General features: G+C 42.1%; 1 protein-coding gene across 3 annotated transcripts in view; it reads left to right on the top strand.

Annotated features, from left to right (window-relative positions):
• Positions 1-20,162, top strand: part of TFCP2L1 (transcription factor CP2 like 1) — a 31,782-nt gene extending 11,620 nt beyond the window's left edge. For 2 of the 3 annotated variants that reach the window (XM_055718693.1, XM_055718695.1), the window contains 14 exons: positions 6,953-7,029; positions 8,597-8,702; positions 8,976-9,082; positions 9,667-9,819; positions 10,705-10,815; positions 12,522-12,613; positions 13,863-13,913; positions 14,029-14,077; positions 14,174-14,267; positions 15,153-15,243; positions 15,891-15,991; positions 17,008-17,150; positions 19,221-19,272; positions 19,722-20,162. In XM_055718693.1, coding sequence (XP_055574668.1) covers positions 6,953-7,029; positions 8,597-8,702; positions 8,976-9,082; positions 9,667-9,819; positions 10,705-10,815; positions 12,522-12,613; positions 13,863-13,913; positions 14,029-14,077; positions 14,174-14,267; positions 15,153-15,243; positions 15,891-15,991; positions 17,008-17,150; positions 19,221-19,272; positions 19,722-19,759 — 1,265 coding nt within the window. In that variant the 3' untranslated portion in view covers positions 19,760-20,162. The remainder of the gene's footprint in view (positions 1-6,952; positions 7,030-8,596; positions 8,703-8,975; positions 9,083-9,666; positions 9,820-10,704; positions 10,816-12,521; positions 12,614-13,862; positions 13,914-14,028; positions 14,078-14,173; positions 14,268-15,152; positions 15,244-15,890; positions 15,992-17,007; positions 17,151-19,220; positions 19,273-19,721) is intronic. The other variant, XM_055718694.1, reaches the window with a different exon arrangement.
• The last annotated feature ends 4,257 nt before the right edge of the window (positions 20,163-24,419 follow it).

Below are 24,419 nucleotides of genomic sequence, written 5' to 3'. Positions count from 1 at the left end.
CCTCTTCAGCACCCTCAGCCAGAACCATTCTTCTTAGTTATCTGAAACTCAAGTAAATATTACACACAAAGCTACTCTTACAGAGCTATAAAACCTGTTGTCCAAATTGACTTAAAACAGGTTGAAACCAGAAAAAGCCTGTATTTTTTACTTACACAGAGGGGCTGACGTTTTCTGAGCTGGACAGATGTGACTAAGATAGTCTAGGGTGTTTCAAGTATATGCTAGAGAAGTGGAAATACAGGAATAAATTATTTTCACAGGGCAGATATTTTTTCAGCTTTCCATCAGAAGTCCGTAATGTCTTCACTGATTAATTTATATTAAAAATTGAAGTTTATACCATGGCTTAGATTAGGTGCGGTCCAACAAAATGGACAAGGTGCATGCAAGAGAAGTCCAAGTGCACATGGTGAGCCTAGCAGCTGGGACTGTTTCTGTGTCTACTGGTTGGGTTTGCATCCTTGATTCAAAGTTAGACTGTAGTCGTGGAGGAATTAAATGTGCCTCCCTCTCTTTTGACTGGAAACCACTGTAAATGAGGGTGTTTCTGTTGGTGCCTGTTAGCTATGAAGTGTCACCACTGTAAAACAGACAGTCTTCAAGAGTCTGGGAAGAGTAGGGCTCAGTCAAATGCTTGTATAGTAAATGAGCACAGAAATTTTTTTCCAGCGAACTTGGCTCTGAGGCATGTGTTTGGCTTTCCCACAAGAGAGTGGTAGGGCAAGAGAAAAAAATGGACAAAGAAACCCCCTTGAGTTGCAGGCAGATTGTAAAAGGAGGAAAAACATAGGAAGAGACATGATGACAGTGAAGCTCAATGGTGTGGTAGTAGATTTAGTAGTTGGATTGGGCTGCTGTGTTCCTGTAGTCTTGCAACGCTGGTGGTAGTGGCATGTAGGGCAGGTACCCGCAGTGCTGGACTTAGATGGGTACCAGCGCACAGTGGAGCTAAGGTGGCTCTGCTGCACAGAGAAACGGGAGGAGGCAGGAGAAGGGCAAGACTGAATACTAAAGCAAGGCACGTGTAAATCATGGTTCTTACTGCCACGCTGCAAGCAAGTTTGGAAGGAGACCACACAAAAGAGGAGTTTGTGAGTGTTGGTCATGGCTGGGCAGCTTGATATGGGTACAATCTGAACACTGAATACCAGAAGCTGGGAAGATATGGCCAGGAAGGGGCTGTCTGTGTTCATCCTGCTCCGTCACTGGGTGCTTATAATTGTCTGCTGTGTTGAAGATGAGATGTGGGCCTGCATTGTCAGGATGACTCTTGTGTTGCTTTTGCATTTCCTGGCCCACAGTTGGTCCTCCTTTGCAGGATTTCCATGTTCCTAGCATAGTGGGAGCTTTCAGGGTGGCCTATTGTGTAGCTGGTGAATTCATAATATCCACTGGATAAACATCTCCTACAGCATCTTGTCAAATGAAGCTGCAGTAACCAACTGCAGAATATCCACTGCCATTTGTGTCTCAGGGACAGAGGATTCTGCCCTTGCTCCTTGTCCTGCAGAGTGTCCACACATGGGATGCTTCAGAAAGTCTTATGCTAATTTTTATTTTTGCTTTTGTCTGGCTAAAAAGGTGTGGGCAATCAAGAATGCAAGTTCAGATGCCAGCTCTGTCACTCTTGCCTGTTTACCCTGGGGGTTCCTTAAATTTTTGTGTCAGAAAAATCTTTGTGCCTGATGCCCTGAATAGTTGTATTTGGCTGTTTCAAAGATGATCCTCCTGCCTGCTGGATGTGCTTCGGTTTGGGAGGATAAATGCTTACCTTTTTTTTTTTTTTTTTTTTTTTCTCCCTACTGTGTGCTGCATTTGACTGTCAGCATTCCTTTGCCTTTATCTATGCGCTATTTAGGATGTCCATATAAAGTTGCTAAATGGAATTTTTATTGGCCAGCTTGGCTTAATAATCAAACAGTTTCCAGGCTGGTTCTGTCTAGTGCTGTGTGGATCCATTCTGAGAAAGAGGACTTGCAGCTGTTTTTTTTGTTGTTGTTGTTGTTTTTTCCACAGATTTTTGTTGGGGCTATTGCTTACTCTAAGGTTAGGGTTTAATTAACTGCTGGAAAGGCAAGCAGACTACTTGGCTAGATTAAGTAAGGCTTGAGTCATATTGGTCTGGAACACCAGCATCCTAATTGGGAATTAGTGTATCATATCGGTGTATCATGCAGAAAACCACAAAATGTGTAGTACAAGTATGTAATGCCAAAACAGAATGTAATCTTGAAACGTAATGCCAAAACAAAAAAAAGCAAGTTTTGTGTGTGGCTGTGTAGCAAATTATCTTTGAACAAAATGTAAGTTTGAGCTTGAAATAACGATAACCTTTTATAATCAGAAATTGCCTAAAATTCCTGATGGCTGACTAAATTCCAGCAATGGAAATCAGTTAAGCTGTTGTGGCTTGCACCTTTTGAGCAGGTGAAAGCATTTCCATGTTGAACTAAATTATTTTTCATCCATAGCAGATTGTTGACTTTTTGTCCTTTGGTCCCCAAATGAAGTGGTCATGCCTGCATTTAATGTGTGTTAATTACCAAAGGCAATAAAAGGTTAAAAAGTAAACGGTCTATAAATCCTCTTTAAGATAGATGCAATTGTTTAAGAATCACCAAGCAGGAACTCTCTGGACCTGGGTGGTTACTACTTTGCTGGATATTACTCTTGTTTGTAAAGCAGAGTTGCTCAAACTCTAGCCTAGGAGGAGATTGCATAAATTTGCTGTTGCTCAGGGAATGTCTGTTCAAAATACAAATTACAGTGTATCATCACCCGCCCAGGTTTTTATTGGTGCCCCTGAAGCTTTCAGTGAAGCCAGGAGACAAATTGCATCTCAGGAATTTACTGTGGTTTTCTAAAAATTTATTACCGTACTGCTCTCTGCCTGAGGTAGGGAAGAAGGGTTGCATCAGGCTGTGTGCAAGGGGAGCACCGGGTCGCCCAGGCAGGCGGGAGGCCGCTTTGGCCATGCTGGCGATTTGCTTGCACATAGTGGCAGGGATGCTTTAGGTGCCCTTGTGTGCCTGCACCCAATATTACAGTACGAGCAGAGACTCAGCTCACTGCCAGCTTTGAAGCTACCTTGGACTTGTGCTGCCTGTGGTGGTGCCACTATGGCCAGCGTTGAGAGCACGGAGGGAAAGGGGTTTCAGCAAGTTGCTGGCCTTGAGCACTGGGCTTAAGACTAGCATTCAGCAGTCTTGCATGTCATCTGGGTCAAGTGGGGCTGCTCTAAAGCTGCCGCTGCTCTCCATTGCCGTAGATGTGTTCTTCAGGCTTTTCTTTCCATCGGAGCCCCGTGGATGTTAAACCCTTGGCAGCTGAGGATCACATACGACCCTGGTCAAGGTCAGATCGTTCAATCACATCGTTGCAGAATCTCAGTGTTGGTACCTTCTGCTGCTGTCTCCAGCTTTACAACCAAGCGATGACTCAGAAAGATGTAGTCTAACCTGTATTAATATGTATTTCCATCTGAGACAGATGGAAAAACTCAGTATAGGGAGCTCTCCATATTTCAGCTGTCTGTTTTGGGCTTAGCTAGTTGCAGTCTGTCTCGGCAACTGGGAATACAGTTTGTTTTAGTCACGCTTGCAGCCACATTTCTTTACAGATTTTGATACCCAAGTAAGAATGATCTGTTACTGATTTAGTTTTAGCAGAAAACTGCCAGTTTATGCCTGCTAGTGCTGGTGAGTCAGTGATGCAGGATTCATGGATGATCATGTACCAGAGCCTTGAGTGACTTCTTTGCCCTCGTTGACACCAGGGGGACTTCAGCTTTCTTGAGGTTAGGTCTCTGTTACTCCCTTTATTTTACAATGGAATCTTGTTTTCTAACATCCAAGTACTGATTCTTTAGGGCTTTTTTTCCCTGCAGTTGTTCTAATTATAAGGCTGAGATCGTAATTCACCATTTCAGGAGCTTTGCTGGTAGCAGTGGTGGAGAACATAGGGTAAACAAGATTTGGAAGGTATTTTTCAAGGAAAAAAATATAATCCAAGCAATTTGGTGCTATGAAAGTACCAGTATCTGAATGCTGTCCATGCTATACCAATGAATTACGGGTACCATGAGCTGCAAAGCAGTGAATTTGCTGGAATAAGTTGTAGGGAGAATGAATTTTTCAAAATAAATACCAAAACTTTTATACATAAAGGAATTGTGAGGAATTAGGACATAATTGTCACTGACAGAGTTCCACAGAGAGGGAAATAAACTGTGTGTTTTCTGAAGCCTGGCTGGGAGCAGCCTTGTTTTGATAACAGTTCTGTGTAGTAACTGGAGTTAAACATTCAGAGGTCAAAGGGAAAGCAGTTAGCACAAATGACCATTTTGACTGATTATTTTTTTTTTGTGGTGTAAACCAAGTTCCAGGGCTTACATCAGATGACCCACATATCTTTCATGAAAACATTTTATTCCCTCTTTGGCTTTCCATTTAATATTAACTCTGTCTCCACTACAGTTTCTTTTTTACCAGTAGGCAGAATCTGTTTTGAACTCCATCCAAACTGAATCACTCCCGTCAGGAGATGTGCGGTGCCAGGTTGTGGTACTGTTCCTATCCCATGCAAGTGGTTGAAAGGTGCATGCTGCGGAGTTTTTGAGTGATAGATCCTAGTTTGACAGGAACATGGCCGATGTTTTTGTCCCTGTTATTTTGTTGCCTCATTGGAACTACAAATAAGCAAATCAGGCTGACCAAAGATTAGGAGTTTATCAGTGCACAAAGGTGTCCCCAAAACCTGCTCATTCCTAAGATACTTGCTGAACGGGTGGCAGTGCTTCTGGTTCTATCATTGCCTTCCTCTATAGTACAGCTCATGCCACTTCTTCCTCTGTCCCTGCTACCCCATCTGAATACAGCTGTAGATGTTTTTTACTACCTCTTGGACTCTCATGGTCTCAAATCCTAGATTAATTTTCTATAACGGTCAGTTAGCCTTATTTTTGCATGGGAATGAACTGTTAATGCAAGACGTGCTTGGCTGTGTAAATTTGGGGCAATTAACTGTATTGCCCTATAGCTGGTGAAATCTATCCCCAAAGCGAGGCACTGAGCAGCCAAGTACTTCATACAAGAGATACACACATGTGGTATATACACGGGTACGTAGTACAGCCCGTGTGGCACTTCAGAACATGGTTTAATGGTGGACTCGGTAGTGCTGAGTTAATGGTTAGACTCAACGATCTTTAGGGTCTTTTTCAACCTAAATGGTCCTATGATTCTATGAGAGAAAACCAGTGTTGTGAACCTGAACCTGATGTTTTTATGATAATGCAACAGTATTGATTATGCGGGGAGATACGTACGTATCTCTGAAGACTGTCAAGTGAACAATATTAATGTCTATCAGTGGGAACATCAGAAAGTCTCTTGAGTTAAAGTGTGGAAGACCTCAGTTTCACAACTGTGATTTACAAAAGCCACTTCTGTTGTCCAGCAGCCTTCAAAGGAAGGTCACTGTTGTCATTTTGGTTTGCTTATGTGCAAAGAGATGGGTTAAGATCTATGCATGCATCCAGTGCTTAATTTGGTACTTCATACGGTTTCTTCTCCCCTCTACCCATGCCCTAAGCCACTTGCTGGATTCAAGGGTCGTTTCCTGTTTGCAGAACTCCTGTTGACACGAGTAGGAGTGTTGTGCAAACATTTGGGGCTTCAATATGGCCTCTCTTGTCCTTTTTTTTTTTTTTTTTCTTTTCCTGCCAGCCAGCTGAATAAGCACCATTATCCTGGTGCTGTAGCGATAGGGTCTGTACTCACGTGGGCAACTGGAAAAGCTAGGATTCCCAAAAGGGAACCTGCCTGAAACACGGTGCCCTTCTGACACATCTGCTGTTGTAAGTCTTCTATTTCTAGATCCAGATCCAGAAATATAGCATTTTTTTGTCTCTGCTGGCAGCAACTGCTTAGAGGGAGATAGATCTGCTTTGCAGTTTTCTGCAGGGCGGTCCTGCAGAGATACTGGTTGAGCCAGAAAATCCAAACTGATCTCCTTCTCGGTGCCTGCTCTGTCATACCCTGTACATTTTTCAGTAAAAGGGAGGATAGCAAGATGAACAAGAAAAACCGGCTATGAGGTATACATATGCTCCGTTAATCCTAATGATCCTGTCCTGCCTCTGCACCGGCTGTAGGTTTATTGTGAAGAGTTGACCCTATACGATGAACTTTCGTGGTGTCTTAGCCATTTATGTGTAAGCTATTGAGACATCATTCTCTTTTGTCTGCTGTCAGGCTTGGAGGGAGGTGTTATTTCAGAAACCAATTCTACTGAACTGGCTAATTCCTTACGCTGAGGGTGGAGGGGTGCTGAAGCATGAATTCTCTTTCCCAGCACTGGTCCTTGCACACACTGTAATACCCATTGCTGTTTTCATGTGCATGTCTGAAGGGGTATTTGTGCCCTGGGCAGCCACGTTCAAGGCCTTATGGAACAAATCTTTTATTTCTGGTTCACCAAAACACCTTACAGGCCTGACTGCTCCCTGAAGGTGGCAAGAGTTTGCTCAGGTTGCCTCCTCTGCAGAATAGTGCCTAGACCTGTTGTGCCAGCAGGTCTTCACACAACCATTGCTTCAGCAGAAGGTACAAGCAAAGGCAGTGCTGTTAGAGCCATATAGCCTGGGGAGACAACTGCCCTGAATTTCTTGCTGACTCTCTGAAAGGTGACCAGAAAACTGTAGCACCCCGGGAGACAGAAAGGATCGATGCCCTTAACTGAGAGCTTTTAGCTGCCAAAAGATAAACCTTCCCCTTGGATTTCTGCTGTGCTTTAGTGCCTACTCGATTACTGGGGCAAATGCATTATGTTACCAAAAAATGAGTTTTCCCTGATCAAACATATGCTTTATTAGCCACTTAAATGCCAGCATGACTCTCTCATTGCTACAACATATTAAACACCTTGGAAATGTTTCCTTAAACTCTAGGTCAGTCTTATGAAATCCGTCTACTTGAGAATAGGAAATTGGGAGAGTTTCAAGATTTAAACACAAAATATGTAAAGGTAAGGAGAAATAGATTTCTTTTCTTCCTGCTACTACATACAGCCTCTAATGAAGGGCCTGACCTTGCTCACACTGAGACAATGGAAAATACTTTGCCATTGTTTTTAATGGGAGCAGGGCTGATGGAGTCATTGAGTGCTAGTTTCATGGGACTATCTGGCTTGGCTTTACAGGGCTTCAGGGGAACCTTTATTCTGGTTGTGATCATGACCCCAGAGTTTCACTGTGAATATTGGATTCGGGGGAATCCCAAAGTTCAGAGGTGAACACGGTCAAAACTGCTGAGAGGCAGACTTGTCTCCCTTCTTAACCCCAGCAACGTGCCTGGGTTGTTACATGTCAAATGGAGGATCCTGGTGTTTATATCATTCTGCCATGCAGATTCTACATAGCTCCAGTTCACTTTGGTAATGGGCATGATTATGAACATCTAGAACTTGATCGTTTAGTTTGGGGGATTTTTTTGTGGTTTCCCCCACTCCCAAAACAGTTCAAATTCAAAAACTCTGGTCCAGACTTTGGTTCTGGATCCAACCTTCAAGCCTTCCTCTCCCCAATTCTTGGCTGTTCTGCCTCAGGATTTCTTTTGAGAAGTGGGGACTAGTTGCAAAATTTGGATTCAAGTTTAGGCAGTTCTCAATTTGTCTTTTGGCCCATTTCAGGAAGCATGTGGTTTGGGGTTCCAATTTTGCAGGCATTTCCACTGTGGCTTACTTGCTTCTTGGAGCTAGGGTTTGATTTGGGGTGTTTCTCAGGTTCATTAGCAAAAATTGCTCACTCATTTGAAATGGAAGTCCCAGCAGGAGCATGGACTTGAGAAACTGGGATGTAAGTTGTCATTAACTCACACAAGTGTAGCAATCTGAATATGCAAAAGGATATATTAGTTAGGAGTACTTTGGACTTGTCTGCCCTTATTCCAGCCTTTTTTCTCCAGTTATTGAGGTGGCTGCACCATTGCAGACCAGAGATGAAAATACTCCTGTTACAGAAGCTTTCCTATTCTATACTTGTTTAACCACACGGGGGAAAATCCAATGACTGGCTGTTAATGGCTGGAATCAAGTTTAATTCCCATTGACAAGGTGTCTGGGCATGCCAGCTCCCCCGGTGCAGGGACAGGTGAGCTGGCTTTCGCATTTGTTAATCAGACTGGGATATACTGGGGTTGGCCATGGTACAGACACATTAAATATTACCCCCATGTGAGCCGTTTTTGGGTATGGAGGCAGTACAGCAATGTTTACATGGCACAACACCTGAGATTAGGTGGACGTTGCTATAGTGCTTCCAGACCAAATCCCGGAAAGCTGTACAGGGCTGCGTTATGCAGTGTAGTGTAGAAATGCCCTGTGAAGGGGAAAGTGTGTTGCTCTCTTACTCGGGGGTCCCTTAGGAATTCATTAAACATGGTGATGGGTCTCTTAGGTAGACCCTCTACTCTCCTCCTGAACTGGGGTGAGAAACATAACAGATCAGCTTTTGCTTCTACTCTGGAAAACCAAAGTCATCTCGAGAGAAGGGCCTCTGGATCACATTGTTCATCTTGCTATCTTTTCTTAACAGAGCATAATTCGTGTAGTTTTCCATGATCGACGCCTGCAGTACACAGAGCATCAGCAGCTTGAGGGCTGGAGGTGGAGTCGTCCTGGGGACCGCATCCTTGATATAGGTGAGACTATTTCATTATGATTCCTGTGCGGTGTTTGGAAATGAGATGCTGAATGATGTATGGATTGTTTGCATCTATGTTTAGGGTTTTTTTTGTATCTTACTCTCTTAGGAATCCTGTATGTCTTTGGGTGGGAAGGTGATCTAGCACTGTAGGTCCCAAATAGATATATTGTTGGTGGATTAGCTTTTCACGTACATCTTGTGATTGTATGGAAATGCTTTCTCTTCTTCAATTTAATATTTTTAAAATTTTAGGGGTTTTCTTCTACAGATATTCCGCTGTCAGTTGGTATCTTGGATCCCAGGGCCAGCCCAACCCAGTTGAACACTGTTGAATTTCTGTGGGATCCATCAAAGAGAGCCTCAGCTTTCATTCAGGTAAGAGAGAAGTGATATTTTTGTGACAAACACAATGGCGAGATCTCTTATAAAGATGTGGAGAGTTAAGGAAGCCAAGACATGAAGAAGAGAGAAAGATGCTAATGATAATACACAAACTCACATGACAATCATGTATAATTAATTTGTAGGGTAATTGCTAAACCAGCTTGCTAGCAACTTGCTAGCTTTGGAGTACTACCTGCTATAGCTAGGATTTTCTTTTGGAAAAGAAAATAATTCACGTTGCTTTCTAAGCATGGGTTTTGTCTGGAGGAAATGGTTCACAACCTGTTAGTTTTGCTTGGTTTTCTTTCATGAGTGTTTCTCATCCCAAACACCAACTATCTGTTTTTAATCTGTATGTGGGATTTGCTTAAGTTCAAGGATGCTTTTCCTGATGCCCTGTTTCTTTCTGGGCTGCTTGTTCTTCTAGTTGTTTTGTCCTGAGGAACAGAAATGAAAACGTATGAACTCTTCTGCCTCTCTGTTTCTTGGAAGGAGCCAAAACCTCATGTTCAAACAAAATCTGAAATTCAGATTTGCACAGCTTCCAGAGATAAGCACAGCTTTTGTTTTGCCAGGTACATTGCATCAGCACAGAATTTACTCCACGGAAGCATGGAGGAGAGAAAGGGGTGCCCTTCCGGGTGCAAATCGACACCTTTAAGCAGAACGAAAATGGTGAATACACAGAACACTTGCATTCTGCAAGCTGCCAGATCAAAGTGTTCAAGGTATGAGGTAGTTTTGGCTTTGTCATCAACTAGATTAAGACTCAGAAATATGCAGTTTGTAAATTTTGTAGGAGTGATGTAATAGCAGAGTAAAAGAACAGACTTTTAACCAAGTATGCTCAAGATCTTGAACAGGACTCTTGCACACAAAGCGACCTAAACACTGAGCTACACAGCAATTCTAGTTAAAATGAGATGACCCAAGTGCTGCACCAAGACTTACACTAGTCCATTGTGCCTTGAACACTCTACAAATACTGAGCTATTTAGGGTATCCACTGTATTCTGGTGCTCCTAGGCAATGGAAACATGATGGCATCTCCAGTTTCTTTCAGTCCTTCATGAACGAGAGTACATCTTGAAGATCTCAAATACCCTCTTTTTTATTGTAGCAGCGTTCCTCTCCATGCTACCTGGAGGAGAGAAAGATTCAGACAGAAAGCATCTCTGTAGCTCCTAGTCTGGGCTTCGCAGAACTGTAGCCACTCAACAACAAGGTTTTCATAGGCCTGCTATCTCAAAGGATCTGCTGCTCCAGTTTTGCTCCTGTGAGCAGTGTCTTTCCTGTTCCTGGAGAAATGGTACAAGTACCGGTTGAGGTGCATGGGCCTTATGGTCTGAAATAGTTGGTATCAAATCTCAGGGCTGTGGTCAGCATATTTTGGAATTGCAACAGGCGTTAATGAGGGATGTTTTAGAAACAGTAGAGATGCTTGTCTAATTTTTTTGTCTAGAGAATGCAGATCTGATCTTGTTCCTTATGTAGAGTCCCCATAAATCTTATGGAGACTTGTGAGCAGATTAGGAAAAAAAAAATATCTCTTGGCCTCTGTCTCCAAACTTGTAATACTTGGCATAAGGGAAAGCTTGTGCTTGTGCTTATAGCCTAAAGGAGCAGACAGAAAACAGAAGACTGACAGGGAAAAAATGGAGAAGAAGACCACCCAAGAGAAGGAGAAGTATCAGCCTTCCTATGAGACAACTATTCTCACAGAGGTAAAGCGTTTTAGACACATTGTACTACTTCAGCATGTTGGGATATAGATTTGAGATAAAATGCGGTCTTACTGAGCACTGTAGATTCTCTTGTAGAGACACATATGCCCAGATTTGATTGGAATTGGGAGCAGAGTGAAATTACAAAGTGTTTCTCACTGCTGAAGTCTATAAAAAATGTCCATGTTTCTTATGTTTCAGGCTATAAACCATCCCTTAACAGCCTAGCTTTGAAAGAAACATTTTCTCTTTCTGCTCTGCTCTTGGGTACTTGTCATGGCACTGAGATGCCAGTTGTATGAGGTATTTTCTTCAGAACTGTCTGTCAAAAGCTCATGCTGGAGATGGGACACTTGAACAGATGAATAAGATTTCTGATTAAATTATTAATCTGTTTTTCTGTGAATGTGCCTCTGAAGCTACTATCACATGCAAGATCTGAGAAGATTCTGGCTTGTACTCTAGGAATATTTTCAATGTCTTATATTCTGGTGCATCTGGTTAGAGATGTATGTGTCTCTACCCCTCCCTGACGTTACCAAGATGTATACATAAGTTTATCCTAGGCTGCAGAATTGCTGAGCAACAGGACATAAGACAGTGGTCTAGAAGTGCTGTTCTGTATCCCTGTGGGAATGTCTTGTCACTTGATTTAGTTCTTGTTTTCTTGAAATGGCTTGCTGGACTTCTAAAAATGAGGGGGTTTTCTTAATTTAAATGAACTTCTTGCTTGCGAGATCCAGTCCCTCCCACTTGGTTTTCCTCACGTTGTCAGGAGTGACCATCATGTTTTCTAATTCAGTGTGGTGGTTTTTAACAAGGCTTTTGTGTACACAGACCTAATTCTACTGAGTTGGCAGATCCTGAACTCTCCCTGTGAGCTCTGGTGCACTTTGACATATTGCATGGGGAAATGTGGGTTGCCAAAGAGTTAAATATTTGCTAGGGCTTGTGGAGATGATAACACTCTAAAGCTACACTTGTCTTTTTATCATTGCAAACAAGGATACTACAGACTGTATTCTTGAGCCCTCGATGGCAGGGGGTTCCACAGGGCTAGATTTCTTCTACTGATTACAGTGGCTTAAATTCAGAACAGTCACCAATTCTAGCTGGGTTACTCTGGTTTTACAGTACTGTGGTGGAATACAGAGTTTGACCTATATTTGTGAAGGCTTTTAGTAGCTTTGTGTCTGTCTATCTTAAATTTTCTCCATGTAATACCCATTTATAACTCGAGCTCTTTGACTAATAGCCAGGGGTTTTAGCAGGCTGGTTCAGATTCTGCTCTTTCACTGGTATAAACCTGAAGCAATGCCACTGGAGCGTATTTGTCACTCTTGCCTGGATTTAATTAGGGATTTATAATTGAGACCAGGGGTATTTCTGTATCATTGCTGCCTTCAGTCTGAGTTGACTTACTGGCGTTGCTCTGACTTACAGCTGTGCACACTTTGGCCCAGTGTTATTTGGGGACAGGCTTTGTGAAATGGGAGAAATGTGGAATGCACAACTGGAATCAATCTGGCCCCCTGACAGCCCGCTTGGAGAGCAGTGTAGAAAATCCATGGCTCGTCTCCTCCTCCCAGCAGGGGTGATGAGCTGAAGTTAGTGGTGTGGCAACAGCATGACTGTGGTATGAGGGGAGAATCAAATCCTTTATTTCCATCCTTATGAAAGTATTCCCGATGCCTTTCTTCCAACAGTGCTCTCCCTGGCCAGATGTGCCTTATCAAATGAACAATGCTCCATCTCCAAGCTACAACAGTTCTCCCAACAGCTTCAACCTTGGAGATGGGTATGTAACAAATAAATGCTTTATCTTTCCTGTTGATATGGTAGCCTTTGTGTGCATGTGTTTGGTGTGTCCATGTGTTTCATACCCTGGAAGAAGAGGTCAAGGACCACCCTTCCTAGAAAGGGGAAAGTATTTCCCACAAAGCCTTTTAAGACCTTCCATCCAGGAATTCCCTGTAACACAGAGTACTGTTTGTATGTCTGCTGCTTACGTGGTGGCTAGGAGGTGACACCAGGTCAATTCTTGCCATGAATTTCCTCTCTTCTTCTTTTATGGAGGTCAGAGAACATGGCATGCCCTGTAGCAGCAATTCCCAGTATCTTCTAACAAAAGTGTGAGAGGCTTTTAGCCTTCACTACCTCTTCAGAGTTGGTATTCCTTCCTTCCTTTCTGTCTTGAGGTAGTTTGGGGTGCTGGATTCCCGGTTGAAGGGGATGTAAAGAAATCCTGTTGGGCAAAACGGCCTGGGTTTTGAGAATCTGTTTGAGAACAAAGGGCTAACAGGAGGCATGTTTAATTCATTAATATAACCATCATAAAGGAACAGTTTTAGTGGTCCTGAAACACCCAAGATGATAGCTGATGACAGAAGCACACAGCAGGGTCCCTCGGTGCTTCTGAGTCCTCCCTGCAACATACTTTCCCCATGGAATTGGTGCAGGCCTTTCTTTTCCTCCTCGAAGACTCTAGGCAGCCTTGTTGCCTTCCCATACAGCTTATTAATTAATCAATGTTGTATTGCAAATTTTCAATGAGTGACCTCAGCCTGTGAATAATGACGAACACTGAAATGACAAAAATTGGTGTTAGTAGAGAGATCTGTCAAGCGTTTTCCTCCAGTGGTAGATTATTAACTCTTAGGGAAAATCCTTGACGTGTTGAAGTCCCCTCTATATTTTAGGAGGATTTAGTAGAAATGTGGTTTTGTGTAATATAGTTAAATTGCAATTTACCATGTTTAAGATAACACCAGAGTTGAATTACAAGGTCCTTATTCAATTTTTGTGAAGAATCATTATTAGACAGTGGATTTAGTTGGGGGATTTCTGGATCATAGAAACTTTGAGTTCAGTCACCCTGTAGGTTACAACTTCTTTGCTTTGGTGTCATATAAGTGGGTCACCCGTATGGAAAAGCTTGAATGAGGTCACTAAACTGAGATTTTCTCGCAGTGTTGAGTAGGACCTCAACTCTCCAACAAAAGGCTCAAGTAGAGTGTTTTTTTTCTTCTTTTCTTTTCTTGGTCCAGATTTTGGACGCCTTTTTTACAATCTGATAGAGAAAAAAGCCAGCCCAGTTGGTATGTAACTTGTGACAGTTGAGTCAAATGGAGGAGGGGGAAGAGGATGAACACTGCAATGTAAAATTTAAAATAATGTTTTTTTTCTCTTCCAACTTTATATAATCTTTTTTAGCAACAGTTCTCCAACCCACCAAGTGGAGCTCCTGCCTCCCAGCAATGATGTAAGTACTTGAGATCATGTTAATGTGGTGCTTTTCTTTTTTAGGACACTGGTGAACAGTTCATTTCAAGACCTTCTTATTCTTTTTGCAATGTAGCATCTCCTTCCTTCTGCTTCTATTCAAGATGCCCAGCAGTGGCTTCATCGTAATAGGTTCTCTCCATTCTGTAGACTCTTCTCAAGTTTTTCGGGTGAGTTTAAATAGTCCAATTATTTTGTCTTTATTCTCTTTTGTAAGTGCAGCTTATGCTTCTTACCAATAGCATCTGCTGCTAGCCACTGTTGATGGGATCACTGGTCTGATCCAGTGTGGCTGTTCTTTTGTTCTTACGTTAGTTAGCATTTGCCAAAACAGTCTGTAGAAATATAGAATAATTAAAGATGGAACAGAATAAATTAAGATGGAGAGGACTTGACTTCAAGCAGGGGATTGCATTTAATGAAGCAAGCCCAGAGCCTTGTGCAGTTGCATTTGAGTATCTCCAAAGCTGCAACTTCCACAATCTCTCCAAGTGACCTCTTCAAAAATTTGATTACTCACAGTGAAAAAGCTTTTGCCTTATACCTAATCAGTGTTTCCCATCTTCCATCTCCTGCATGTTGCCTTTCATCCTGTCCCTGTGCATCTTTGAGAAGCATCTGACTCCACCTGCAGCTCTGTCTTCACGGTGCCTTCCCATTAGGTAGTTGTACACAGCAGTAAGGTGGTGGAAAGGGGAATTTTTAAAGATGCTGAAACCTTGAGGAGCCTCTCTGAGTTGCAACATGATTAAATAACCTGGTAACATGGCTGTTAAAGCAAATTGGGCCATTTAAGGGCCAATGTTAAATATCTGACTTGTCTCCGAGTTAGCTAGAATACCTTCCAGTGCAGCACTACTCTTTTGGCAGCTTCTAGCTTTCTGTTTCACAAGATTGATTTGCAGTGTACACCTCTATGAATTTGCAACTTCACTGGGCAAATCTGTCTGAGCTTTATTGATTCTCTCCCTCTGCCCTTTCCTGCTGCCCATACCCACAGTTTGGAAGCTAAGATTTGCTTAACTTCTGAAAAAAAATCAATTTGAAATATGTAGGTGCTGACTTACTGAAGATGTCCAAAGAAGATTTTGTTCAAATCTGTGGGCCTGCTGATGGAATTCGGCTCTTTAATGCAATCAAAGGAAGGTTTGTACTTCTTCCTTCCTATTTTTTTTTTTGTTATGGCAGCATCCCTTGGTAATTTTAGTGTTAACTAGAAGTTAATCCTGGAGCTGTAGCATTTAGACTTCCTTTTTAACACTTAAGAGGTCATCTCAGAGGCTGGAGATCAAATCCAAGCACAGCTCAGAAATGTTGCTGAGAGGAAGCATCATAATGTGGATCTCCAGTGGTGTATTTGCTACCAGCTGATAGCTTCCATCCACTTCGCATGAGACACAGCCTGCGATACTCTGTGCTGCATCTGCATCACCGGTAGCAAAAGCAACCAACCAACCCCTGGAGCTTCAAATGGCTCTTAAACCTATTTTTATTGCAATAACATCATAAATTCTACAGCTAGGCAGGATTCAATTCAGTAAAGGCAGGAATGATGAGCTGCTTGGCAAGTGCTGTAAACTGTTTATTCTCGTCTGATCCTGAAGTGACTAAGGTGCTCTGCACTGTACTGTCACCTCCCAGGGAGCTCTTACTAGACCTCCTAAGACATCTAGTCACCAATAGCTGGTTATTTATGCACAGCCTGCATGGTTCCATCTCTCATGGTTTGGTAGCAGACTGGAACAATTTTAGATCTGCTAAATAACTCATTACTGTTTTTTAATAATCTGTAGAAATGTAAGGCCCAAGATGACAATTTATGTCTGTCAAGAACCAGAGCAAAACAGGTCCCATCTCCACCAAAAACGAGAAACTATAGATGGCAGTCTTTGTGGTAAGTTTTTATGTATGGTTTTTGTTAAACACTTAGCTGGTGAGAATGCTTTCTGCCTGAACTCCTGCGTAGGACAGCTTGGCGCCCAGAGTGTTTGATGGGGTCCTGTTTATCCCACTTCTGCCACTTGGGTTAGTTTCAGGGCTACAGATTCCAACTGATACCTTCTGCCCGGGGAACAGACCCAAGCTATAAGCTGTCTACAGAATGCCACAGCAAAATCTCTGATCAGTTCTTAATAGGGACCATGGCATTAAGAACTACCTTCCTTTCTGTAATTTACTTTAAATTATGGCTTGTTTGAAAATATTCTGGGAAAGGGAAGGTCTATATGTCTTAAAGTGAGGTTCTAATTCTTGGAAGTTTAAAGCCTTTGGGGACTCACTGTTCTTAACTATCCCTCATGACGTGAGGTACGATTGAAGGAGAATAGAAATCGCCCTTGGTTCTTGAACACAGTATTAACCAGGCACAGCTTTTCTACCTGGTTGTTTCTACCATTTGGATTTGATTTAAAAAATAATGCTGTCATCTACAGTTATTTGATACGTTGTAGTCTTTAGTTTGTGCCCATGGGATCAGTGGGATAGCATCTAATAAAATAGTACTTTTGTGTAACATAGTATTATATGTTTTACTGTTTAATTGCATCTGATTTAAAATGTCAAAATCAATAAAAGTAGATTATCCAAAAGTATTAACAACTTTGAAAGGATTTTTTTTTTGTGCCCCATGACACGTGTTGCCATTAGTCCCTGTGTTTTCCTCTGGGCAAAAGTGTTGTGGGCTTTATTTGCGTGCTCCATCCAAATACCCAAATACTGGGTATTTTTCTACAAATTATCAAGCTGGACATTTGGGGGCTGCTTTGAAGGTACTATACTTGTTTATCTACTGTCAGGATTTGAACCTTCATCTTAAACCCATTTGGTTGTTGATACTGAGCATCTTGGTGTTATCTGTAGTTGCTATTCTGTAGTTACTCTAATTCTGTAATTACTTTCAACTTGTTGCAGTATATCATGCAATCTTCTTGGAAGAATTGACCACGCTGGAATTAATTGAGAAGATTGCAAACTTGTACAGCATTTCTCCACAGCAGATAAACCGAATCTATCGGCAGGGACCCACCGGGATCCATGTATTAGTGAGCAATGAGGTAAGGGGTTAATGCAAACACTGTCAGAGCTGTAACAGTTGTTTGACTTCTCGAAGTTAGAATGACCTTTTATGTTTTGGAATGACTTGTCAAGGCAAGGAAGCTTTACAAGGTTACTAACCCCAACAAGTTAAAGCAAATACTTAAAGCAAATCATTCATGCATACCATTGATTCTGGTGTGGTTTTGAGATCTTCACTCTGTAAAAGAGGTTTTTGTTTGTTTGTTTTTTAAACAAACCCAAACACAACAAAACTCACTTCCTTTTCATGTTGGCTAATTAAAGAAATTTTGAAGTGAGGTTCTAATGTGAGAACCTTTAAAATAGGAAAATTTCTTAAAGAAGGAAAGTTTGAAAATCTGTAGGGCAATTAGTCTTACATCTTGGCCAGTGATTACAGCCACTGGGTCAGAGTTAGTGCTGCGTAAGTGCACACTATAATTTAATGGACCTCTAGCTGTTTGTGTCCCATTATATGATGGCTTAATTTAGTTCTTTGCATTAACTTGGCAGGTTAATAGTGAGTTACCCTTCTTCTTCTTCTCCCCCTGCCCCCACCCAATTACTTACTCATTCATGCACCGGAATCACTTAAGGAGCTTCATTTATAAGAAACATTGTTAAAACAAATGAAGCAGAGCATAGGTCTCAACTGGAGCCTAAATTGAAGGCTGTAATGCTTATTCCTAAAGTTTCCTTGCTATTTCAGCCTGATTAAATCTGAAACCTTGATGCTTTATGGATGTAAAGTGCTTGGAGGCAACTCTTGATAGGGGAATTGCCTGAACCAGCTTGGGTATAAGGATTTAAGTCAATTATTAACAATGTTATTGCTCTTTTAATAATTCTTTTCTTGTTCTAGTACTATAGTGGCAAGAGTGAGGCACTCTGTGAATGTACTTCATGCATCATTAGGCACAGACACACAGACTAGCCAGTGAAGTTTGATTTGCAGGAGCAGGGAGTGGATGTTAAACCCAAAAGAGAATAGGGAGATTAGTCTAAGTTGAAAAGGATATTTGGTGTAAGAATTTACAGCTGGAAAGTGCTCTACTTGAATGATACTCTATAGCTTGGAGAAGGCTTTTGCTTAAAGCCTGACTTTCTGAATTGATCAGGGAGATTCTGGTCACCTTACCTCTGAAGTTAGGTGTCCAGCATCTGCTTCAACTGTATGAGACACCTGAAGGTAATTCACTTCCTCTGTCCTGCACAGCTACTCTAAATTGGGAGGAAGCGTTGACTAGGGGTGAAGCTTAAATGAGCATTTCAGATTGGATAAATCAGCTGAATCTCTTAACTCGCCCCTTTAGTTAGGGGCCTCACTAGAAGCTGCTTGTGTTTTGAAAATCTAGTTGTTTCTCATGAATAACTCAAATTGCTTTAGATACTGATCTTGCTTCCCATGATCTGCCTTGCCTCTCATGGCAGTTTCATTAAGATTCCTGTGCCTCAACAAAATACAAACAGGTAAATGATTCCTGCAAGCATGTATACTAATGTCTGGTCAAAATAACCAGGTGGACGCTGCTGCTATGGCTTTTCAGTAACAATAGTCCTTCATTCAGCAAGGGGTCTGTTTCTCAGGGCTGACCACCTCCAGATAATATTTCAGATGCTAACGTTCATTCAGCTGAGCTTCGTCATTCAGCTGGATGTGCGTTACCATCATTAGATTTTAGGAGAGGGACTGTCTTCATCCAGTCTAAACTAGTATAGCTTCACTGAAGGCAATTAGGAGCATGGTCTTTAATAGACTAATTGGAGCAATGTAAGAACTTGCAGGATCAAGAGCTGCAAAGAGGATGGTAAAGTGCTGAACAAGCTAGATCAGTTCCAGGTAAGCACTTTAGCAGGAGCTTCTCTTAAGCACATTAGCAGCTGCAAGGACCTTAATTAATCAGTCATGCACTTTAATAATCTTATGGGCAGGATTACTCAGGACTGTGTAGGACTAGACACCAAATCTTGTTTGATACCTCTCCTGTAAAGTCTATACCAGCACTAAAAGAAACTTGAGTTTAATTGGTAAAATATTTTGTGTTGTCTTTTTTCCTTCTGCCCTTCAGATGGTGCAAAACTTCCAAGATGAATCTTGTTTTGTTATCAGCACATTAAAAGGTATGTATTGCTGCTACTATTACATGTGGCTCTAAAGATAATTTCTCTTTTCAGTTGCACTAAACATTATCACAAACCCCGTCCTGTTCCTCTGAAAAGATAAGTAATCTTATCTTTTAAATAGCTTAAGTCAAGGTGTTGCATCAGCTTCCACTGTGATACTGATTGATCTATGCTTTCCTCTCAGTTACGCTGTTACAAAACTTTGATAAATCCATTGATACCGCTGACATAAATGAGCAGAAAACCTTTGGGTAAAATGATAGAAGATGATAGTTTGTATGTTGTATTTTCTTATGTAAATGCTTTGACCTAGATGTTCAACATCAATTTACTTAAGTGGGTTGTGGAACAAGAGTGCAAACTACCTAAGAAGAAAATTTGGAATTCTGTGTCTTGTGCTGTTTTCTAAGAGCAATGAAAAAATGCTTTGCATTTCTTTATTACAGCTGAAAGCAATGATGGCTACCACATCATTTTAAAATGACCGTGCTACACAGAAAGACTTTAACAGCCTATAATTTAGTGCCTCACTGAGATTGCTACAACCTAGACTGGAAACATGAAGAACCTTCAGGATAAAATGCTCCTATGAACTAAGAATTACCAAACAGCTTAAGGACAAAACTTGCTTTTACAGATACACATTTTTGGTGGTGTGTGGTTTTGTTTGTGGTGGGTTTTTTTTGTTTTTTTTTTTTTTTTTGCTTTGTTTGTTGTTTTGTTTTTTTTTAAGGTGGAGCTGAGAACATCCTCAAAGCTTGTACGTGTTTCTTCCTCCCTCCCTTCCTCTTCAGTCTTAAAAATTGTCAAGGTTTCTGCTTATTACTTAGAAACATCTGCCTTGTGCTAAAGGGAAATGAAAGATAAACAAAACCCAATTCTCTACACCCCTCGTGGTTGGACGAATTGATTTATTTACTGTTCTGAGTGCTCTCTTGCTTTCAACACACACACTGTTGCTGATGGACATAGGCTCCCTGGGGCTTCTCTTCCACCCTCTGAGGTGGCAGGCTTGGCGCTACATCCAAAGCCAAACTGGGCAATGCAGAGGCTGGATTTGGTGCCCAGTCCTCACCCAGAGTGTCAACTCTGGAAGCCCACTTTTAGCTGTTCTCCACCTGTAGATGTGCTCAGAGTCCAGAGACCTTGGTCCCTCCTGACAGAGCTTCTGTAATAGTCATCCAACAGAACAAGTGTGCGGGGTTCCAGGGAGGGCAGACAACCTGAGGCAAGCAGCTCAGTACCATATTACATCTCTAGCTTTACAGCAGTCTCCCTGAATGGAGTATATGAAGCTTTTCCGAGGAAACGTTTTGAACACTGAAAGTTATAGTGCTCATGAAAATTCATGTTGTGGATTTATTCTGCTTTACAAAGTGTTAATTAACTGCTATCTTGACTGTAACTGGGAATTAGATTTTATAATCGTAATGATTTTTTTTTTCCTCCTGTTACTAAAGTAAAACTGAGTTTTGATTGAGTCTAGGTAACAGATCGTCTTAGTTGCTGCTTCTTATATTCTTGCTATTTCATTCTTGATTCCTGTTTCCAATATCTGCAACTATGGTCAGCTCCACCCTCCCTTGGTTTTTTGGGATGCTGAAAAAGTGACTTCCACTCGTGTCAAAGGCAAACTGGATCACACCCTTCTTGCATGGATGGAGTAATTTCACTTTTGGCAGCTAATTAATAAGGCTGTTTCCCAAACTGAACGTCCATATAGCATCAAATTCTGATACTTGAACATTTAATTTAATCCTGAATTGAGATGGAAGGCTGAAATACCAAAAATTTTCCTGGAATGGAAATTTTTCAAAAAATGAGAAATTGTCAGTTGGAAAACACTGAATAAAATGTTTTAGCCTTTTGAAATGGAAACATTTAATTAAATCCATTTGGCCCTTAAAGCAGCATCACTTTGAGCTACTGTTGCAGACCTCAGAAATTACCATTCAAGTGCCATGTGCGCTGTGTCTCCCTTAGGGCTGAGCTCTTTGGCTGGGTTACAGATCCCATGATGCTCTTACTGTGGGTTAGTCAAAGAGGGAGTGCGTCATGAAGGCTGGAGGGGTGCCCAGGAACCCAGTCTTCTGGGAAAGAGGGGGACATGGAGCCCGTGAGTTACAGCTCCCAGCTGACACTGGAGGAATTCGGACAGACACGGACTGATATTTTTCTGACAAACCCAACGTGTTTCAAGTTTTCCCAACAGAAATAAACAGCAGAATATTGAGAAAAAGCAACCTTTTTTTTTCATTAAAAACACTGAGTTTTGCACAAAAAAAATCCCAGCCATCCCCACCAATTTTTACTTTTTTTACACCAAAAATAATACTAGAATAGAAAAATTGTGTTACAATGGGAAAACCTTCAGCCAACTTGGTTAATTAAATAACAGTGCCTACTTAGGCACGATCTTGCTCAACTGGCTGTCCTGGATGCTCCATGAATTGCAGTGTTTCTCCAAAAAGGACTCCCAGGCTTTGGGACACGCAGATTCCTCCCCCTGAAGTGAAGGAGCTTTAGGCTTCTTGGTTGAGGACCAGATTGTGTAGGTGAGGAGGTTGTAAGTGGTCTCCTGACAGAGAGAGGAGGACAGACAGAGAGGCTGGGGGAGCTTTGGGGGAAGAAATGCCTTTGTGGAGGGTAGGAAATTCTGTCTTTTTGAGAGGAAGGTGATGCCAAGTCAAGCTCTCCCTTGCTTTGGTGCCTGTGTCACCTCCCTGGCTTTGCAGCCTGCTCTGCGCTGCTGTGCATGTGGAGGTGGGGGGGAACAGCTGGGGCTGAGGCATCCAGCTTGTGGCCACACAGTTACAGCTGCCTTCCAAAACCAGGAATAAATTCCAGCTGGTTTTGTGAGTAGGTGGGACCGATGTGCCCCTATGTACCAGGAGCTGTTTGGTTTATGCTGTGGAAAGTGAATTGGCTGTGCTTTTGCATCCTGTTTTTTAGCACTGGCCCAATACATGGCATGTCTGTTGGCACGCAGCTGGGAGAGGTGAATCTGACCTGATGAGAAGGGTTTAAAAAAGATCTTGGAGCTGCCAGGAGTGTGGCATGTACTGTACAGTATATATACTGTACTATACTTCCACGTGTGATAGCCTTGTAATTCAGGGGATGCAGCAATACTGAAACGGCAGCGTGAAGAAAGGGAGAGGTAGCTTTGCTCCCAGAGCTAGGGACTGAGAATGGTTTGCTTATTTAAAAAAATATAACTTGTTCTTGATTATTTAAAAAACAAAACTTGCCTGTACAGAATTATACACAAGTCACCACAGTGTTTTGGTAGCACTTGCTTGATTAATTTTGAACAAAAATAATGCTCTTTTAGGGCTGCCTTATATTTAGATTTTTAAAAATGAAGTAGTTTCATACTGATACAAGGGTGAATTTGACAATACATCTGTTCTCCTTTCTGTGCTGTAAGAAGGCATGCCAGAGTAAACGATCCCCTAGATTAGAAGTACTGTCCTGCTGGGTGGGCTCTATGTTTAACCAGTGTTAGCCTCTTTGTAAAGCTGCAGAGCTTTAAAGAGTAAGGCTTGCGCTTGCTCAACAGAGTAGTTCTAGTCCTTGTTGAACCTATAGTGCCAGCAGAAACTTGGAGGATTGTGGTCAGGTAACATACATGCCCTTGAAGACGCAGTACAGCTAGTTGTGTGTTCAGGAGGATGCTGAGTTACTGCAACTTGGAATCATAGAATATCTTGAGTTGGAAGGGACCCATAAAGTTCATTGAATCCAACACCCTGCTCCTCACAGGACTACCTGAAACTTAGCCATGTGACTAAGAGTATTGTCCAGATGCTTCTTGAACTCTGACAAGCTTGGTGCGATGACCACTTCCCTGGGGAGCGTGTTCCAGAACCGACCACCCTCTTGGTGAAGAACCTTCTCCTAATGTCCAATTTGAACTTGCTGTGATGCAGCTTCATGCCATTCCCCTGTGTCCTATTGCTGGTGACCAGAGAGAGATCAGCACCTCCCCCTCCAGTGCCCCTCTTGAGGAAGGTGTAGACTGCAACGTACCTCTGGGTGCTAGGAAAACACGATTCACCCTTTGCCCTTGTTGCATGATGCTGCGTAACCAGCCGGTTGTTGTACGTGGGCAAACTGGCCATGAACCATGGTGGCTGAGCGGCTAGTGCAAGTGATCAGAGCAATGTTGGTGTGAGATTGGACTGCGGGTGAACCTTCCCCTCTACCTCCTGAAAACATAAAAGCAAACCCTTGCCCTGTTGGAAGTTGGTGAGTTTGTCCATGCAGGAACCAAGCAAAGCCTTCAGGATTTGTGTTAGTGGCTTGTGTGAGGAGAGAGACTAGTCTCAGCTGTGTCAGTGGCAGCAATCTTACACTCTCCCCATGGTTACAGAGGGTCTGCCATCCCTGGAGAGACAAATATGCCCTGGTTGAAGATGTGACAGCCTCCAGAAGGAAGCTTTTGCCTCCTGAATGCTGGAGGAAGCACAAATGAATAGTTGGGGCTGGGTGTCTAGATTCTAGATAGGCTAAAGGCAAGGGAGATGAAAAGCTCCCTCTCATCTAGATGTTCAAAAGGGTTCTGCATTTACGTGTGTATCCTAAGTGCCTCTTACATTTATTCTTGCCTTTTGTTGTTGTTGTTGCTCCTGTTTCTTTTTTTAAAAGAAACAAATGAAACCTTCTGCTCAAAGTGGTTTAAATGACTTGTTTCTGCTCTATATGTGAACTTTGTACAGCAGGCCTTTATAAGGTCTGGGGTTTAGGATTATAGTGAATAGTATGGTATCCCAAACTGTCCACCTCTTAGGTTGTATGTATGACAACAGCCACTGAGAGTAGAAGTGGGCTTGTTGCAGGTGAAAAGGCAGAACCAACATGACTCCAGCCAGTACTGCAAACTATAAACCTGGGTTCTCATCTGATCCGTACTGGCTGTTTGAAATTATTTCATAAATTGCAGCATTTTCTCTGACAACTGAGTACATTGATACAGGTCAGTTAGTATGACTCTGGTGATGGTCTGAGAACTCATAGAAATGTCCATGCAGGGCAGGGCAGGGACATATAGTCCAGTGATAGAAATTTGTGCCGTCTGCCCAAGGTGACTGGGCTGGTGTTATTAAAATTAAAGCTCCTGTTCTTTCAGCTGGCCCTGCTTG

This window comes from Falco cherrug, chromosome 8 (assembly GCF_023634085.1).
Source record: "Falco cherrug isolate bFalChe1 chromosome 8, bFalChe1.pri, whole genome shotgun sequence".
NCBI classification, from domain to species: domain Eukaryota; kingdom Metazoa; phylum Chordata; class Aves; order Falconiformes; family Falconidae; genus Falco; species Falco cherrug.
The sequence above is the reverse complement of the archived record's forward strand: the minus strand, read 5'-3'. Positions and strand labels throughout refer to the sequence as shown.